Raw genomic sequence first — 19,460 nt, 5'->3', positions numbered from 1 at the left:
ACAATTGAAACACAGCTTTGAATTATTTTTTTATTGATTTAATTAAAATTTATGGGCTTTAATTCCATTGTTAGGCTTTTAGTATATGTTACATAGATCATAAGTTTTATTATGATATTGATCAGCCTCAATCTTAATTATATACTAAATTTGTAGCATCAGAAACATATTGCATCAATTATGAGTCTTGTAATGATATTTTGGTTAGGCAACTTCTCATAGGAATTGAATGAGAATTTTACAAGGATTGAGCCTTACCAATATAAAAAAAAAAAAAGACTTTTTTTGATTCGATAAATTAAAATACATGAATTTGTAGCATGAGAAATATATTGCATCAATCATGAAACTTGGGGATGAAATTTGTAGTTTACAATGATTGAGCATTACCAATGTAAAGCGCTTTTTGATGGGTTTAATTTCAATATATGAATCTTAATTCTATACAAAATTTATGACATGAAAAATGTATTGCATTGATCATCAGTCTCAGTATGATATTGATTAGGCTCAATCATGAAAGCTTCTCATAAGAATTGATGAGTAGTAGTTTACGATGATCGAACCTTTTACCGATATGAAAGATTCTTTGATTGGGTTACTTAAAATTGTATGAATCCTAATTATATACTAAATTTATAACATGAAGAAAATATGCTGCATGCATATACATTGAATTAAGTATATGGTGATCAGTGAGTTTATGGTCTAAATATTATTTACATAGGCTTCAAGCTGAAACAAAATGCACCACCAAAACCTTGCTTTCTTGATCTGTTCTTACAGAGTTTTATCCCCAGGAGTGAGCACAAGCGGTGTGGGGAGGCCATCTGATACTTGTGCCGGTATGCGTCTTCCACACTTGAAGCGCTCTCTTCAGGTCAGTAAGCTTCGCTTTGATGCTTCGGCAGCAGTTTGCGTGCACTGTCGTCACCCTACGTGAATCCCTGCTGTCTTCACAGAATCCACTGAAGTATGCAGTGTCCAAGAACCTAACCTTCATGCCCAGCCGTCGAAATGCTCCCTGAGATTTCATGCTGTAGAGCACATCCTGTTCCTTCATGCCTTTCGATGTGCGACTCGCCGCGTACCACTCGTCGAACAATGCGATGGTCTTGTTGTTCGAGGCCACGAAGTAGAAGCCTGTGTTGATGGAGTTGGATTGGTCGAAAGGTTGGCCATTATATCTGTCGCAGCTAATCTCCAGGTCTTCTCCTTGATGATGCAGCTGGGAGAATGGGTTTCTTAGCCACATCACATCCATGTCCTGACAGCAACGACGACGACAGGTGAGTAAGTAAATGGGGTGTGAGACTCGACGAAGATGAAGTAACTCACTGTGAAGATGAAGTTGTATCCTCGCCTGAGGACATTTCCGAGGAAGAGAGTCCTGCTCCACATCATCTTGATGAAGTCGTCGGACATGTAAAGTTCCTCCTTGGAGAAGTCGATGCCATCGGTGACGAGCTGGAAGCAGTGGAGTCCCAGGGCACGGCATCGGTCCAAGGCCGTCTTGTCGACTGCCACGAGGACAAGGTGTTTGATCAAAAGCCCTGTGTCCTCGCCTTCCCGCAAGCTCCGAAGGAAGAGGTCCAACATGCCGTTCTCCTCGACGTAAGCCTTGTTTAGAACACTTATTATCACAGTCTTGTTCGCCATGGAAGCTCCCTGCAACGCTCTTCCAAGCTCATCTTCGTCATTGGATGCAACTGATGTCTGACCAAATCCAAAACGAGATGCAGCCTTCGATAAGAACCAGACATTGAATCGCTTATTAGTTGCATCTAAAACTTACATTCATTGACTGTGTGCAGGCATTGCGCACTAGCAATGTGACATTCGATTTCCTGTGATATGTCTTCCAAGCATCGACGAGCGCAGTCAGATCGGCAAGCTTGGCCTCCTCGCTGGGGCAGCAGTCCGCATGCACTGTTGTCACTTTCGTGATGTCAATGGCTTCCTGAGAGAGACCACTGAAGTATACTGCGTCCAAGAAATGCACTTTCAACCCCAGCCGCTGAAAGGCGTCCCGGGATATAGATCTTAAAAGAAACGTCAACATGTCCTTTCCATTCACGATCTTGGAGTCGATCCTTGCAGCATACAGCTGATCGAATAATGCGATGGTTCTGTTGTTTGCAGCTACGGAATAGAAACCAGAGCCGAAGAAGAAGTGGGAAGAATTATTAGGTTCTCCATTGTATATTTGCATGTCTTCTCCGGCATAGCTTAGCATCGGGAATGGATTTCTCAGCCACATTACATCCAGATCCTGAGAGTAGTAGTAAGAAGAAGAGATCATGGCATTAGTTTTGGTGAGTGCTACTAAAGCTTCCATCGCTTCAGTGTCGTCATTTACTTACTGTGAATATAAAGCTATAACCATGCCTCAGGACTTCTCCAAGGAGGAGACCTGTTCCCCACATCATGTCGAGACCACCAGATAAAACCAGCTCTTCCGAAGGATTCAGAGGCTCCATGGATGGCAACCGGTAGCAATTAAGCTTCAGGATGGTGCACCGGTCGAAAGCGATCTCATCAACGGCCACGAAGAGGATGTGTTTGATCAAGAACTCCGTCCCCTCCCCTTCTAGCAAGCTTCGGATAAAGAGGCGTAGCATGCCATTCTCCTCGGCTTGCTCCTTGTTTACTCGGCTGATGACCAGCGTCCTGTTCATCATGGACGCGCCCTGTAGAGCTCTCTCTAGTTCTTCCTGGGTAACATTTTCACAAGTAACTTTACTGCTTTCTCCATGATTGGAATCATCATATCGAATCTCGATGAAGCGTGCAACTTACTGCGTCGAGCGAACGTTCAGAGCGGAAGAAGCTCATCGACATCTCCGTCGGCCACAAGCAGGCGTAGGTGAAGACCAGAATCAAGAGGGAGCCGAGGACGAGGCCGACGGCCCGCGCCGAGACTTGGTCGGGTGGAAGCATCATGGTTTCAAAGATCACTGGCGTTGCACCAACAATATCAGATGAGATGCATACAGCCTACGCAAGAGAAACAGGTCAAAAGATTCAGCATTTGTTTAAGGTAGATGGAAAAACAAACCATGTAAAGATCTTCGTCTTCTTCTTCTCTATCTCAGGAACGAGATTGGTCATGAAGGATACGATAGGAGCTGGAGTCGGGTGTGGGGGTTACGATGCGATCTTTAAAAGATCTGCTCGATCTTTTCATCCATTCATTTAAGAATCTTTATAAAAGATATTGTGTGATATAACAACAAACGCACATCTAAATAATAAATAGGAGAAGTGTCAACGCTTCCTCCGCTCCGTAGGAAAGACAAGTGTGTTTTCGTGAACTCAAACTCAACAAACAACAACAGCTGACTCCCTTTTGCTTCCAAAACTCCTCATTCTCACCAATGCAACTGCTCAACAAGAAAGAAGAATTAAGTGATAGCGCTCTCCCTACATAGAAATCCTTAGAAAGGCACAACATTGCTTCACATAAAATACCTCACAGCGGACTCCTTACTTGCTGCTCTGAAACACACAAAACTGCTTTCGTTAGCACTCGGGCTTTGACCGTATACATTAGTACTTTTACTTCTTGTAGCGTTACTGCTTTCTTTTCAATTCATTTTACTTGACTTACCTTAGTTATTGCTTTTTTCCTATTCCTTTGACTTGGGTTGACTTTGCTTTTCCCTTGTGCTTCGAAGTGCGGCTTATGCTCGCTATTGATGAAATTTATAAATAGTTATCAAGAGCTCACTATCTAAATGAACTATGCAATTACATTTTATATATTTCATAGTTTCTTCTATAATTTTTATCTTTATATCTTCTTCATTTAATTCTTTATAGGAGTGTGCTATTTTCGCCCGCAGGAGCTTAGTGTCTAGGAGAAAGGTAAATAATTGAACATAGGGGTTAAAGGACTCCAACTCTCCTAACGTCATGAACACTCCACTAACTCGACGAAGAAAGAACTCAGTGCATAACTCCTACTAACACCAAAAATAGGACTCGTTAATAACTCATACTAATTATTAGGTCAATGAACAACGTTAATAGTTGCTTGTTGCGTAACATCTTTTGGCGTTTCTTGTTGACTTGCCCGTGCTGCATCATTATTTATTGAAACTCTAATAACTCCTAATACATAAGAAAATGAGTTTATCTTTTTCTTTGCTTATTGCAACTAGTTTCATGTTTCGTTACTTGTTTAGTAATTGCTTGTTAGTTCTTCGGTGCTAAATACTATGCATATGCTTCGGGGGCTTTCCTTGTAGCTTCGTCCCGTTCGAGTCTTATCATAATAAGAATCGGAGGTTAATTAGACATTCTCCATAAGTAAAGAGTTATGTGTGTGAAGTAAAGATCTTCAAACAAACGAGATATAATGACATTATGAATCTTGATGGATAACATCGGTTAATAATTATCTTCGTAGCCCACAACTATTTCAAGAAATAGAGAATAAGAGACTTCTACATGTAAAATTCTTTATTATCTATCAATCCTAAAATTAAGAGCTCATCGGCACAAGAATGTAAAGATTTCTCCATATCTAAGAGTTTTTGTTTGATTTCTCTATGAGGAATGACGTTTTGAGGTGGGGGATTGAAGGTGGAGATTAGAGCTATGGATCCGAAGCGGTTTAATGATGCCCTCAACAAGCAATATACGAACAAGAAGAAGGACAAGATGTCGGACGTCATCCGCATCCTCTATGAAGCCGTATGATCGCCAACATATATTCAAGAACAAGTGCTCATATGATTAAGTTTCTTCTTTCCCTCTATTATTATTATTATTTTTATTTTATAATTAATTTTGTAGATATTGATGACAAAAGAATAACATAAAATATATCCCTTTTGTATAGATTTCTCCTCTAGATTGTTTTTAATTTCTCTTTTTCTACGTTGTCAATATGCTAATTTGTAGAATAAAGTTGAGATTTAGTGAACATATTTGAGCCTTGAAAATTAGTAAATATTACTTCTTAAATGTAGTGATAATTATAGTTTCTTGGGCATCTCTCCCTTGTTTGGGCTCTTCTAAGAGACCTGATTGGATTGAAGTATTTTAATTGTGTAACTGTATTAGAATAGGTTGATTCTTTCATTAAAGTAGTCACTATTATTTTTTTCCTCCTTACATATATATATTTTTATCATTGTTATTGAAAACACACGTCTTAGATTATAGTTTTCATTCATCCTCGTTGTTGAAAACACACGTTTTAATACAAATATTAGAAGAGTTGATCATACTAAAAAAATCCTCATTACGTGTGTATCGATTATTATTCTTTTGTCATGATCGCTCAACATCCTCATCATATACTAAATTATAGATTTAATTTAAGTCCATTGTGTACTTTCAAACAATATATATTTATGTGTTTTCAAACAAACTTCTTAGAACTTCCTCCAAAAGGATTTCAAACAGTATATAGGAATTAGGTTTTACTTATTAGTTTGGATATTTTGTTATGTTTAGTATATCTATATATAAATCAAGTAAAGGCCTTGAAACAAAACATAAACAAGGAGAGTTTATCATATGATAAGAACGATGACATCACGAATCTTGATGGATGATGTCTCCTCATAATTATCTTAGTAATTCCTATCCTCAAAATCCCTCTTTTTCTTTTGTTCTTCTAAGCAATCAAGAATAGAAAGCTTCTGTGTGTAAATCTCTTTCTGATTTATTAGCCATAAATTTGAGAGAATTCTTCAACTTTATAAGTTTTTATGAATGATGTCTCTTCATAATTATCTTAGTAACCTAATCACCTCTTTCTAGCTTTTGCTTGTATGAGTAACAAAGAATATTCTGTATGCAAATTCATTTCTTGTTGGGCTTCTTGGCATGAGAATGTAGAGATTTCTTTAACGTTAATGATTTTTATTTAGTTTCTCAGTTAACATTTTGAGGTGAGATTAAAGTTGGAAATTAGAACTATAGATGGGAAGTGGATCAACTATGCCCTCGACAAGGCATATTGAGAAGTCATCATAATCAACATCGAGGTAGGTGATTAAAGGGCTAGAAAAAGGACAAATGTAGCTTATTAGATAGTTAGGTTTCTCTTTCTCTCTACATTTTTTCTATTCCTTCTATTTCTTAATTAGTTTTGTAGATGTTGATGATAAAATAATAACCTAAAAGATCTCCTTTTTTTATATATAGATTTATACTCTCGATTGCGTTTAATTTCTCCCGTTATACCTGTTTAGATTGTCGATATGCTTATAAAATAAAGTTAAGATTTGGTGAATATATTTAGCTTTAAAATTTAGTGATATTCTTTTTTACGTACAATGATAATTATAGTTTGTCGGACATCTCTCACTTTTTTTCGGTTCTTATAAGAGAAGCATTTTAATTATCTAACCGTATTAGAATATGTTGATTCTTTTATAAAAGTTGTTATTATTATTTTTTATCATTATTATTGAAGACACACATTTTTAGATTATATATGTTGGTTTTCATTTATCCTTATTGTTAAAGACATACCTTAATTAATAAAAAGTATTGAAAGATTTAATCATACTAAAAAGCCCTCGTTATATCTATAGATTACTAATCTCAATATCCTTGTCATACTAAATTATGGATTTAATTTGAGCCCATTAAAGCAATTAAGAGAACTTTATCAAAAAGAGCACACTATGTGTCTGTCTCCCAATAAGACATAAGAATTAAGTTTTACTTGTCTTTTATAGTTTAGACATTTTGTTATGTTTAGTATACCTATATATAAATGAAACAAAGACATCGAAACAAATCTTAAACGAGGAGAGTCTATCATTTGATAAGAACGAATGAGATCCAATGTCATCACAAATCTTGACGGATGATGTTTCCCCATAATTATCTTAGTAATCTCTGCTCTTATTATCCCTCTTTCTCTTTCGTTTTTCTTAGTAACGAAGAACATGGGGCTTCTGTGTGTAAATCCCTTTCTTATTTTGTAGTCACGAATTTGAGATTGTAGAGATTTCTTTCAATTTTATTGATTTTTATTTGATTTCTCATTAGGATTGAAGTTAGAAATTGGAGTCATAGATGTGAAGTAGATCAACTATACCCTTATAAGCACAAATCGCTTATCTTGGATTGAAGATAGAACGAATATTTTCCTGTGAAGTTGATGATAATTATGCTCCACAGCTGCACTTGGATGTTGAATCTTCCCATGGTGAGATTGATTGACTTAATGCATACAGTGTTGCCTAATCAAATGCAATATGCCTACCCTCCATTACTGATGGATGGGATGCATTGATGCTAATGTCAAGCTCTCTTGATGTTAATAGTTTTTTTCTCTTCGTTGCTTTTAGGGATTTCCTCTCAACACAAGCTCGATACTAAAACCAACCTGGTTATCAGATTCCTCAACACACTGTGCAAGTTTAATGAAAGAATTAGAACATCTGATCATCCTAAAAGAAACCCTCAATAAGTATACAGATATCACTGAATTGTGGACTAATCTGAGCCCACTAAAATATTAATTGAGAGGAGGCAGAGAACTTCCTCAAACATTTATATCCAATGGCCCAAAAAAATTATTATGTTGATATTTTTTGCTTAAGTCATTAGATGATATATCATTTATATCCTTTTAACCATTAATATTCCACAATCATTTAACTATTAAACCGTAAGTTACATTGTTGGCTAAGCATTAAGTTATAAAATATTAGACAATTTATCAAAAAATAAATCCACTACTAATTATTATTATTATTATTATGGATGATGTCATTGAGAATTCACATAGGTGTATATATAATCTTTTTGTAAATATATAAACATATCCTTTATTTTTAAATTTATTACATGATTTTTGTCAAACCGAAAATATAAATTGAAATTCGATCTTTCTTTTATTTCCTCTCTCATATCAGATTCTTTCTTCTTCTCATCTATCACCATTGTCATCTCTCTCTCCATGTAAGAGTACTAACAAGAAAGAAACGAGAAAGAGGAGTCGAAAAAAAAAAAAATTTGAAGGGAGATAAAAAAGGAAAAAAAAAAGAGACCGAAGAGAAAGGAGACAAAAAAAGAGCCAATCGAAATGGTTCACATTTTTTTTAAAAAATAATTAAAATAAGAGGGAAAAATTAGGATTTACAAAAAAAAAAAAGATAAATTATGGAAGGAAAGACAAATAAATTAGTGAGAGCTATTTTAGAAAAAAAATGTTCTAAAATATTTGGTCCGGTAATTAGTTACAAATGAGCTTATCCATTTGGAAACGTGAGCGCAATCAAGCGGTCCTCTCCAAGTTGACGAAACGAACGGTGCCGATGGGCTTCATAGTTACACGAAATAAAACCATGAAATTATGATAAATTGGTAGAAAATTTGAAGCTGAAAAGAAAAAGAAATAGATGAGTTAGAAAATCCCGACTTCTCCTCATCTTTTCTTTTTCCTTTTTCTTCTCTCTTTTTCTTTAATGTTTTACGTTTTCTATTTTTATTTTCTTTTGTTCATGGGGATTTTGGACGGCTGGGATTCGTCGCCTCAACCGAGCAAGACTTGGATTCTCCCAGTTGTGACACAGCCGCAAACCGGGCACGACTCGGCCGGGCTTTCCCCGCCGTCGCAGGCGTCGCAGAGGCAGAGGTGGCGGCAGGGGAGGAGTACCACCGAAGCCAGTCGCGCCCGACACGCGCGGCACGCCCGCTTCATCTCGACTCGGTCCGGGTCCACGTAGATCGACTCCGCGTCCTCGGCCGGTATCGACTTGCCGCACGGGCCACCCTGCGCCCGGGACGCTGCAGCCGCGGCCGCCTGTTGGAGCTGGGCCTCGAGAGAAGCTGCCGTCGCCTGGTCGGCCATGGCCTTGGCTTGCCACGCCATGGACTCGGTTCGGAGGCGGGCAAGGTGGTCCTCGAGCTCGATGATCCGCCGCGTCAACCGCCCCACCGCCGCTGCCTTCTCACGTAGCCTCTGTGCGGCCGACTCCGCCGCCGCACCTATTAAAGAACGGTAGTGCCTTCGCCGCTTCTGCGCCAACGCCCGCCGCAGCTGATCTCGCTGCCATAGAGGAATGAAGATCCAATTTCGGGTATCTTTTCATTTCCAAGACCAAAGGAAACGAAGCGATCGGATATTTGGCGGACGACAGAATGGTACCTGGGCGCAAAGGAACTGCTCGATCTCTCCCTTCTGTTGGTTGAGATGGGCGGCGAGCTCCTCAGAGAAAATGGAAGAGAGAAAAGAGGTAGAAAAAGTGGAAAGGAGTCCTTCCTCGGGGGAGAGGCGAAGGCCCGTGGAGACGACGGCAGGAGGATGGCTTTGAAGCTGGGCGAAGCGGACCAACGCCGGGGGCGGAAGCGGAGGCTGTGGTTGCAACGATAAGAGATCGATAGATCGGTTCTGCTGCGGTAATGCCATCGCCACCGGGACTCCGATCTCCCTACCTCTCTTCCCGGGATTCGGCGCCGCTGTTCACGATACCCATCTCATCTCAGAGGGAGAAAGAAGAATAAACCGCAACAGACCGTTCATAAGCACCGAAAGGAGGCAACTTTTGCTCACCTCCATTGGCGGACGGATCGAGGACGGCCTGAGAGAAGTCCATCTCCTTCCGCTCCCGCTCGCTTCTGCGTCAATCCATCTACCAAAAGTCAACCATAACCATCAAAATTCGATCTTCGCCAATCAAGATTGGAACTTGACCGCAAACTTCGAATGAAGAACTACTTACTGATGAGCACAAAGTTGAGCAGAGCAAAGCAGAAATTGAGAAGCAATAAGTGGTAACTCTTTTTCCCTGCTCTTCCTCTTCCCTTAACGCAGAAAAAAGCGCAAAGGAACAGTCAAAAGGATGGCTTGCTTCTGCTCTCTCTCAAGCACACAAAGAAGAGGGAGAGGAGGCTGGTGAGTTGGAATTCTTCTCAAGGCAGGAGCAGCTGCCGACCATCAATCTCTCTTCTCGAATGGATCGATCCACTTCTCCTCACCTGCAGGGCCGCATCATGTGTTGAGATTTTCCAGGTGAGTTTGCTAATGATGAGCAGCCTGTAGGCATGTGGGGAGGATATAAATGGGATGATGTTGCCTGGCAATCGCTTGCTTGTTTGTACATGGGGGGATAGAGCAGGGACTCCTGTGTGCTTGTTGCTGCTTGGATTTCCATTTATTGTTCTTGTTTCTTGTGTTGTTCCTTTCTCTTAGCTTTCTCCAATAAACCATCAGCCCATTCTTTTCTCCTTCTTTCCCTGCCTCAGAGAAACAAGAAATGGAAATTAAACACACTCACGCATGCTCTTTCTCAATTAATTCAGGATATAATGATATCAAATTGACTAATACCAACATGGTATGTAATAATCTTTTTCTTAGAGTTTGTCATATAAGCAAAACAGAAGCTGCCTTATTTTGACATAAATCAATTGGTGTTACGATAGGTACATCACTGGGAGAAGTGATCTTACTTATTTAGATAATTAATTAAGAAGACACACAACTTGACAAAAGAAATATGATTCTTAATGACATTATAAAAGAACGTGCAACACAGTTATGAAAAATTATAATATGTCAGGTGGCTGCAAATTGGTTTCAATCATAATGGGTGGCACCCAAAGATCATTCTTGAATCTATCTTTTGATTCATGACAGGTAGAATAATTTCTATGGTGCATGTTGTTTGATATGGCATTTGCTTTTCATACAAGAAGGAAGAGTAGCAACCAAAATCTAATTACAGCTTTCAAGATTACTTTGAATCTAAGTAAGACTAGACATATAAACTCTGAGTTACTGATATAATAATAAGAGAAGCTTAAATTACTGGCACAAAGAGAAAACACAAATCAAGCTAATGTCCACTTTCATGGATGTATCATACGCATAAGTAGGAAAAGAAAACTGTTACTTTTATTAATTGTGTTTATAGCAGATTAAACTGAGGAAATTGAAGTTGTCGGTGGAACAGATCACCAAAAAATGGAGTAATAAATGATTGCATCTGTGAAAAAATAGAGACAATATTACTTTTCATTAATAATAAGAAAAAACTGTGGTTTTTCCAAGTGAAAACAAACCAATATTGTATTTGATCAAACAATGATCAACATAAGCTTCTTGAATTCCTAATTTGAATTGAGTCCAATAGAATTAAGTCTCACATAAATCTCATTTTATTTTTTCTTCATTAAGAATTATTATAAGCTTAGACAATGACAATAAAAGAAACATGCAACTAAAAGAAATTATCTCCTTCGCATACCTTCAGAGTGACTTCCTCCTGATGTGCAATCAGGATGGTGAAATCGATACTGACGCGAGTCTTCCAAGGAGGTTGTTGTCATGGCTGAGCATCGAATCCATCCATTATGCAGCAGGCCCCCTCTTGGAAGCTGTCGCTGCATCCAAAGAGGATTTGGTAGTCCTGCTCCACTCTGTAGCGCACACATAGCAATAGGAGAGGAGGGACGGCAACATCAAAGATGCGCCCATGGATTTGTTAGGTATTGAAAAAGCAGGGGGGAGGCAGAAGCAATACATCGAACACTTCGCGTGCGAGTTCGGACTTTTGCCAGGGCGGCTTCCCGTTGTTCATTCCAATCTTCCTCCCTACTCTATCCAATCTGCTTCATGAAACATTTATTTGCACATTCTAATCAGAGGTAGAATCCACAATGGATCGGATAGGAACGTAGACACGCTGAGTCGGAAAGCCAAGCCTTTGTCGTCGTTCGGCTCACCAGTCTCTTCCGTCCACTGATTCGTCAAGCAAAGAATGATCTTGCAGGACCATCCAACGTCGCCCCGCCATGGCCGTGACTTGCACAAGGGTAGATATGCGAATGTGGCAACTGCTGCTTGGATGACACCAAGTAGCCCTGCAATGATGGCCCCAGCGGAGAAGAGATCAGAGGCGGCAACAAGAAACAAAGGTAATTAGTAAATGCGTCCTCTTTTGGCTCAGCTGTGCAGTCTCGAGAAAATGGCCGATCTGCAACATCTTGCTGTGACTGATGAAAGCCACAGATTGGTCACTGACATCACCTCTTAGGCAACAAGTTTTGGATTTTGCTCTGTGCATGTCTTGAGATCTAATTCGACTAGTAATGTTGATTACTTGTGTCAATGGTCTTTCTGAGACAAAAGTAGCTTACTTTCCATTGTATCAAATGTTTTTGACTTTTACTACCATAGAAAATGCTCACAGAGTAGGAGTTGCTATCCAAGTTTTTGCATTGGTTTTGGCAATCTATGCCTCATCAAATTGTTCTCTTTCTCTCTAAAGTCAAAGTGATCTAATCCAATGTAACCTAAACAACTATATACTTATTGAAATTGTAATGTCCTTTTCTTTTACACCACTAAAGCACAAGAGATGGATTTAATTCTCTCATGTGGATCAATAGAGCTGTTCTTACTTTACCAAGCACAGATAGCTGATTCAATGGAGAAAATTCCATGTTATGTTATTTTCTTCAACTGAATCATTTTTAAATCAAACTGCAATCCAGCCTGACTCAATCATTCACTGAACACATTAAATTTGAATGAGAGAGCTTTCAATTTACATATTTAATTTCACCACCACCTGGTGGGCAACCAGTGTCATGTGACACTGTGATTGTACTTCATAGCAGACATTTTTGCTGGTGGATACATACATACAAAAAGCAAGATCATATCTTTTTCACTTTTCACCACCTTTTCCCTTTACTCAGATGCTTCATCGAAGAGGTCATTGGTTCCAGCAGTATCACACTAATGGCCAATATCCATCCATTTGCATGGCCAAGGTCCACAGGAGCTCAAACTCATGAACCTCTTGTGACAGCTTTAATTGTCAAAGACATGTACATTTTGTTGTTTGTCATGGAAATTGATGAATCCAACACCCACATCTTCAATAGTGGTCCCAAAGGATAAAGAAGAAGCCAAATGGGAGGATGCTATCCTAGATAAAAGAGAGGAAGACAAGTGTTATTATAATATAGACTTGGGGTGATGCCAATGAGTATAGGTTCAAGTCTAAAATTATTATAAGTTTCTCTCAATGTTTTGCATCAGTACTAGAACACAGTGTAGAAGAGTTTGTTTTATTCTAACATGATAAAAAGTAGAAAAGAGGACAAAAACAAGCTACCAACCAAGTGGATTGGGAAAAAAGAAAAAGGAGATCCTGTGTTTTGAGTTAGGACAAGATATTCCTCATGGTAAGTTTGACTTACATTTATTTTCTCTGCAATCCTTCGATCGATCTCCTGAAAAATGAAAGAAAAAAAAACTTCAGTAAGCCTAAACTTACAATGTTCTTGTGATGGTGTGCAATTATGATCTTTCCATGTCCAGACCATTTTATGCTGCCTTCACCACACCTCAGCATTGACTTGTGTGTGCCTAGTCTCAGGCTAAACCAAAAAAATGCCTACCAATCTCTCTTAACTGCATGTTCTTCTTGGTGCTTTTGTACTGTGACATCTGGTTGATAACACAAACCCAACCTCATTTCTTCTTCTGATCAAATAGTTCCTGTCTCAAAACTAAAGAGAAAAGGTTTCATGGGTGCGACCTCATAGCTGAGAAGAACAAGCATATCTATCACAATCCAATTTCCTTTTTACCCCACCATCTGTGAAGAGTGCTGGGACAATTAGCATGAGCAGTTTTTGGTGAGCCATAATTAATGTATACCTAAATGGCAAGCATAAGAAACTATTGACCATTGGGTGCAGATCCAACACTTTAGTGGTGGCAGGACAATCAACCACAAGGCATGTGGGCTGGGGCTTGGACAGGCCATGCAAACAAAGTTAAAGAAAATTATGTAACAGTACCTGAAGGTCCCAATCAATACCTGGCATTCTTGAAGATCCAACTTTGGTTACACAGGATTTTATTGTGCCAACAAAGCCTTCAACAATGAAAATTCCTTCAGCATAGATAAAACAGTTTAATCATCAATACAAATTTTTGAAGGAAAAAAGAACTTGCAGTTTTAGTGTGCTAAGTTGTGCAGATACACAGGTTCACAAAAGACAGCTTGTAAGAAACTCTTTTTAAGTTTGTTTGATACAAGTGTGGTAGTTAGTGCATCATTGCAAACTGCAAAATTGTGTACTTCATTCAATTAAACTAGCAAAAATTATCAGAATTACTTCTGTTACCTGAGATATGGCTGATCCACAACTTTCATTATAAGGTAAACTTGATGTGCGAACCACCAAGAGAAATGTAACAGAGAAGAGAGATAGTAGAACATCAAAAGAGAAAGGAAGGCAATTGCCTGAACATTTTTGCAGGTTCATAGAAAAAACACCAAAATGTTGCAAGAAAAAGACTCCATGAAGGTGCTGGATTTCATCTGCCATGAATTTATAGGAATGGTTCTTAAACTACCTTGAGTTGCCTCCTCCTGAATTTTAAAGTTGAAAACCATACTTTAGGTTGCTTCTTCATGACTAACTCAAACTGGAGGGCAGGAGCAAGTGCATAGTAGAGTCATGGCAATCCCCAATAGCAACCTTATTTCCCATGTTCTTGCTAATATGGCAATTTAACCTTTTGGATGATTAAGAAAGATCTTGAAATCAACATGTCAAGGACACAAACTATCTTTTCATTTCAAACCATGAATCCAGCCTATTCAATCTAGAAACAACAAAAGCATGATTCAAGATTAAACAAGAAGGTGCATCATAATTTGTGCCTGCATATCATAAAACAGACTTCAGCTACATATTTGTCTGAACAAAAAATCAATAAAGTAACTGGAATTCCTAATTTGTTTGACCTATATATTACAATGTAATAGTTCTGCAGACTGCTTAGCAACCGTGCAGAAGTTACCACCATTATGACATGAACACATCACTGTTGGAAGCAATACTATACACTCAAGATGTCCATTGTCTCATAATGGAATGAGGCTTGACTAGAGATAAATCTCAAGATGAAAGGAAGACTAGCATAATGGGTTTGCAATAAAAGATATCAAGTCGAACTTTTGAGCAGACGTGCCTATTTCAATTTAGCAAGGTTAACAGCTATCAATCAAGCTGAAACTAATATGACCCAGATTAGATTCAATGATACTGTTCCAAGTTCTTAGACTGAACAAAACTTGCATATTGCAAAAGCAGATCGTAGTAGTAAAGGCAGAGCCATGGCAGTAGAATCTTTTACATATTGCAAAAGCAGCTTTTCATAGCAAAATAGAGCCATGGCAGTAGACACACCCTCTAAATAGCTGTTCCTCGTAACCCTATTTCATATTCCATCAAAAACTAGGAAGTCAAGTAAGACATAAGTAGAACAGCAACAAACATGCCATTGTCAAAGGTGGGAAAGAAGAAGTAGCTTGGATGTTCTGTCAGAAAAAATCGACAGAATTATATCAAAAAAGGGAAGATTAAAATGCAAAACAAGCAAAATACCAAACAATCCAGTCTTACAGCAGGATCACAATTAAGTTATCAAAATACCAAAATGTGTTTTCAGTTGAAACAAAAACTTATTGTAGCTTCCCCTCTTTCCTCACATTGAGAGTTAGCCCTTAATCTGTGTTCAACATGGGTTCAAGAGGATCACATCTTAAGGAATAAACATTATCACTCAACCAGAGAGTGCAGCATTCAGTGCACTATGAACATCAACGCCAATTTGTGCTTCAGCCTTTTCCAAGTCCGTTGTAGCTGAGTTTAGCCTCTGGGTGAAGTCAGCAAGTCCCTTTTGGACAAGGCTTAGATCAATGCGATCAACAGGAACAGCCTCAACAGCAACTATGTCTGTAACTGAGTTAGCATGTACGAAAGCAAAACCACTGCTAACAAAGTACTTGGTGACTTCACTCCCTTCATGTACAGAAAGGAGCCCTGGCTTCAGCTCAGCAATGGTGGCAACATGCCCAGGCAAAACACCCATTTGCCCTGTAGTTGCTGGTACAATGACCATGTCAACCTGAAGGTAGATAAGCTGTTAAAAGAACGAAGAAATAAAATTTTCAAAATTATCAACAGTAAATAATATTTTAATAGAATACAATAGGATGAATAGCCTATATTTAGTAGCTGCTTCCGGCAAACAAAGACAACAACTTAGCAACTTAAGAAGGTTTGATAGTATTGTTCATATGGAAGGTTTATCAGTAAATTATTACAGCCATCCTTCTCCCTTTCTCTAGCAGTTCCAACTTCCTCAAGTCTAGAATTAAATGATTAGATGTGGGCATGGAGTTCTTTAACACTTGAGGGATGTTCATTGTTTATATCTTAAACATAAAATTGAACAATCAATCATTTGTAGTTTTCTCTATAAAAATTGAAAATTCTAAAAGCTAGAATATTCACCAATGAATATTCACTTATTCAGACCTCTTGATAATAAAAAAGATATCTATGATAGGAAAAAAGTCATCACAAAATTTCTGTACTCAAATGATTCACGGCACAGCCTTTCATTATAAAAGAAAAAAAATCATAATGCTCATAAACAGATTAGTCCAGTGTAGCATCCATCATTTGTTGCCATCTTCATTTCAGTGATCTGCTCTAAATCTTATATGAGACCTCTCTCTCTCTCTATCTCTCTCTCTCTCTCTCTCTCTCTCTCTCTCTCTCTCTCATCAATCTTAAACTTCTTCTGTGTCACTTATTTTCTAATATTTGCATATGATCTCGCATCAATCTTCAACTTCTTCTGTGTTACATTTTCTAATTTTTTCACATGATCTAGCATCAATCTTCAACTTTTTCTGTGTCACTTATTTTATAATTCTAGCATTTGATCTAGCATTAATCTTCAACTTCTTCTGTCACTTGTTTCCTAATTTTTGCATGTGATAAAAAAAAAATGATATTGCTCATTCCATCAAAGCTTCCCTGCTAAGGATAAGAATTTGTTGCATGAAAAAAAAAACAAAAAAGTTCTTGCATGTAGAACCTCCCTATGTCCTGAATTCATCCAAAAGCCCAAAAAAGCATTCCAAGTCTATTTATGAGAGTTTCAAGTAGATTTCTTATCAAGATCTGCCGTACCGTACCGTACCGTACCAACGTTTCGACCCGAGCTCGATACCGGTACGGTACGGTGTACCGAGCGGTACACCCAGGTGTACCGAGCGGTACACTCAGGTTCACCGAGCGCTACAATACTGCTGCAGTGTGGGCCGGTACGTACCGCTCATGCCGGGCGGTACGATCCGGTATGACAGACCTTGCTTCTTATGCATCACAACATAGAGAATCCATAAAAATAACAACACAGCATTTAAACAATTGTTGACATTTTTTGAATGGTGTACCAAAGGAAAACTTCAGTAAAGATTTGTAGTGACTGTTGAGAAGTTATGAATTAATGCCATTTACAAGCGATATATCAGGTTAGAAATGTTGCATTGTGAAAGAAGCAATGCCCCCATAAATGGAATTCTATAGATGTTATTGCAGAGTTTAAGTTCAGAACAGCCTAGAGCAAAAAAAGGTTATTTTTCAGTGTCATAAGCTTATTTCCATTGAAAAGCATTGTTTATAACAAAACACCAAAAAATGTTCAGCAAGTAACACCTTTGGTTTCCCCCATACGAAGAACATTTTTATAACTTCTAAACAGTAACTATCTTGTTCCAAATGCATGGTTCTTAACATTGCCCCAAATAAAAAAAATCAACACCCAAGTTGAAGAGAACGAGTCAAAATGGTGTCACCACATTCAAACTTCTGAAAAACCAATAATACATTGTTATTTTTAAACCAGTGTCCAAGTTGTATCCAAATGTTTCAGAAAAGAATTAATACACATATTGAGCAAGTATCACTGCTGTAATCAAGCTCAAACTAGAACGGTCTGAGAACATCCGAAAGCTGGACAAGTACATTCATTTCAGTTCCAGCAAATTCTCAAAATAAGAGAAAAAAAAATTCTGAACCAAATAGTGATGAACAAGACGGTACAAAATTAAAACATCATTATGCAGTTTCAAAAATAGTCTCTTCTCTAAGTATCAGAAATACATAATCATGACCTCATACTTCAGACATATGGATGTTTTTTTTAAGTCAGATAAATTCATACACATTTATACACTGCAGTCTACCTTCCCCTGATCTACAATTACTAATATTCGTCAGACAAGAAATCCTAAGGCTTCCTTGGATTGTCTTTATCTTTAAGTATTTCAAAGGCACAACTTATGTGAAGACTTATTAAGCCCTCATCTGCTAGAAGATGTAGAATACCCACAATCTAGCAATTGAAAGGCATCCAATTCGAGTTCAGATCCTAAAACATGCAAATCAAATGAACCAACAAGAGATGCAACGTCATCGCAACATTCAAAACAAAACTCTAGACGAGATTTAGATGGATCTGCCGGAGAGGGACGGAGCGCGCAAACCTCCTTGTTGGAGATCTCGGATTGGTAGGGGAGGACGAAGTTGATGGTGAGCTTGGAGGGGATGGAGGAGGGGGTGGGTGGGCGGGGCTTCATGAAGGCGAGCGGGGTTTTGGGCGGGTCGATATTGGGGGCCACCTTCCGCCACGCCTCCACGAACGCGGCATCCTCCGACGGCGCAGCCGGGAGATCAGTGGAGAAGGCACGGGCAGTGGCGCTGCGGCGGACGCCTCCTCCACCGATGACACGAGTCAGGAGGCGCGGGGCGTGACGATACATGGCTTGCTGCGGCGGCCACTCGATCTCTCTGGCTCTCGAGTTGGAATGGTACGAATGAATGGGGGCGGAGGAGAAGGGAAGACAAAGGAAGGGTTTCACTGCTTTGGGTGTTCTTGGGTCCGGATCAATTGTATCGAGCAAAACCACCAAACAGGGAGGAGCGCGTTCCAGTTGGTTCGCATCCCCAAGGGCCCACTTTCATCATCGGCAGCTATTTGCCGGGTCCACAATGGAGGCCAATGGAAAGGCCGGGCTGGCAGTTTCGTCTCAATGTCATTTGGGCCCAATAGAATTCGACCTTTTGGCCCAAATGATAACTTGTTGGCAATTGGGCCTGCGGAACTTCCCGTTACAGAGATCAGCAAAGGTGGCGTGGTAATGGGCGGTGGCGACGGGCCCCTTTTCCTAGTCCCCTCCCTCTGGTCCCACGGGCTCCGCATCGTCGACTACATCCACTTCCGGTACAATGGCTACCTCCTCGGCTTTCTCCTCCTTTCCCTCTCTCTCTGCTGGAGGAAGGAAAGGATCTCGCCGGGGGGCTCATCTTGCCCGTCCCTATCTGCTTCTTTCACCACTTCTTTGTGCACCTTCTCAGGCATCACTGCAGACGCGGGCCGTGGGAGGCGTCAAGGAGATTTCTGACCATGGGCATCGCAGTGAGTACCGTATCGCCGCGGCGTTCGGTCCATTCTTGTTCTATGAGCAGGTGAGATTGATTCTTCTATCGAGTTAATTATATCCTATTTCAGTTGGAACATGTAAAAGAACTAAATATCTTAATCGAATTGATCTGCTTTTCATTACAAGATTTGATTACTTTTACTAGTAGATTTG

General features: G+C 39.2%; 3 protein-coding genes across 6 annotated transcripts; all 3 read right to left on the bottom strand.

Annotated features, from left to right (window-relative positions):
- Positions 1-790: 790 nt before the first annotated feature.
- Positions 791-2,943, bottom strand: LOC135636410 (uncharacterized). The gene is made up of 5 exons (XM_065148097.1): positions 2,814-2,943; positions 2,364-2,749; positions 1,796-2,272; positions 1,339-1,743; positions 791-1,267 (listed from the first exon to the last, which is right to left on the bottom strand). The coding sequence occupies exons 1-5, from the start codon at positions 2,941-2,943 to the stop codon at positions 791-793; spliced, it is 1,875 nt and encodes a 624-aa protein (XP_065004169.1).
- A 5,333-nt stretch (positions 2,944-8,276) lies between these two features.
- LOC103976636 (BOI-related E3 ubiquitin-protein ligase 1) lies at positions 8,277-11,971 on the bottom strand. 4 transcript variants are annotated; one of them, XM_065145281.1, is made up of 8 exons: positions 11,704-11,966; positions 11,502-11,586; positions 11,226-11,397; positions 10,053-10,212; positions 9,699-9,954; positions 9,530-9,608; positions 9,125-9,435; positions 8,277-9,025 (listed from the first exon to the last, which is right to left on the bottom strand). In XM_065145281.1, the coding sequence occupies exons 6-8, from the start codon at positions 9,570-9,572 to the stop codon at positions 8,510-8,512; spliced, it is 870 nt and encodes a 289-aa protein (XP_065001353.1). In that variant the 5' UTR covers positions 9,573-9,608; positions 9,699-9,954; positions 10,053-10,212; positions 11,226-11,397; positions 11,502-11,586; positions 11,704-11,966; the 3' UTR covers positions 8,277-8,509. The 4 variants fall into 4 exon arrangements, with proteins under 4 accessions (XP_065001353.1, XP_065001354.1, XP_065001355.1 ...); XM_065145282.1 differs by having other exon boundaries at positions 10,078-10,212; XM_065145283.1 differs by having other exon boundaries at positions 9,530-9,594; positions 9,699-10,212; positions 11,704-11,971.
- A 3,397-nt stretch (positions 11,972-15,368) lies between these two features.
- LOC135635265 (ATP synthase subunit delta', mitochondrial-like) lies at positions 15,369-18,742 on the bottom strand. Its single transcript, XM_065146232.1, has 2 exons — positions 18,351-18,742; positions 15,369-15,916 (listed from the first exon to the last, which is right to left on the bottom strand). The coding sequence occupies exons 1-2, from the start codon at positions 18,624-18,626 to the stop codon at positions 15,572-15,574; spliced, it is 621 nt and encodes a 206-aa protein (XP_065002304.1). The 5' UTR covers positions 18,627-18,742; the 3' UTR covers positions 15,369-15,571.
- Positions 18,743-19,460: the final 718 nt, after the last annotated feature.

Source organism: Musa acuminata, chromosome BXJ3-4, assembly GCF_036884655.1.
Source record: "Musa acuminata AAA Group cultivar baxijiao chromosome BXJ3-4, Cavendish_Baxijiao_AAA, whole genome shotgun sequence".
Taxonomy (NCBI): Eukaryota; Viridiplantae; Streptophyta; class Magnoliopsida; order Zingiberales; family Musaceae; genus Musa; species Musa acuminata.
This window is presented reverse-complemented; position numbering and strand designations above follow the sequence as displayed.

Bases quoted from the DNA above. Each gene is read 5' to 3' on its own strand.
- LOC135636410 (XM_065148097.1), bottom strand. From the start codon at position 2,943: ATGATGCTTCCACCCGACCAAGTCTCGGCGCGGGCCGTCGGCCTCGTC. The intron at 1,744-1,795 runs GTAAGTTTTAGA...TTCTTATCGAAG, and splicing joins CCTGCACACAGTCAATGAAT to GCTGCATCTCGTTTTGGATT. The intron at 1,268-1,338 runs GTGAGTTACTTC...CGTTGCTGTCAG, and splicing joins GATACAACTTCATCTTCACA to GACATGGATGTGATGTGGCT.
- LOC103976636 (XM_065145283.1), bottom strand. From the start codon at position 9,572: ATGGACTTCTCTCAGGCCGTCCTCGATCCGTCCGCCAATGGAG. The intron at 9,436-9,529 runs GTGAGCAAAAGT...TATCGTGAACAG, and splicing joins CGATCCGTCCGCCAATGGAG to CGGCGCCGAATCCCGGGAAG. The intron at 9,026-9,124 runs GTACCATTCTGT...CCTCTATGGCAG, and splicing joins AGCAGTTCCTTTGCGCCCAG to CGAGATCAGCTGCGGCGGGC.
- LOC135635265 (XM_065146232.1), bottom strand. From the start codon at position 18,626: ATGTATCGTCACGCCCCGCGCCTCCTGACTCGTGTCATCGGTGGAGGA. The intron at 15,917-18,350 runs GTTTGCGCGCTC...ATCTACCTTCAG, and splicing joins CCGAGATCTCCAACAAGGAG to GTTGACATGGTCATTGTACC.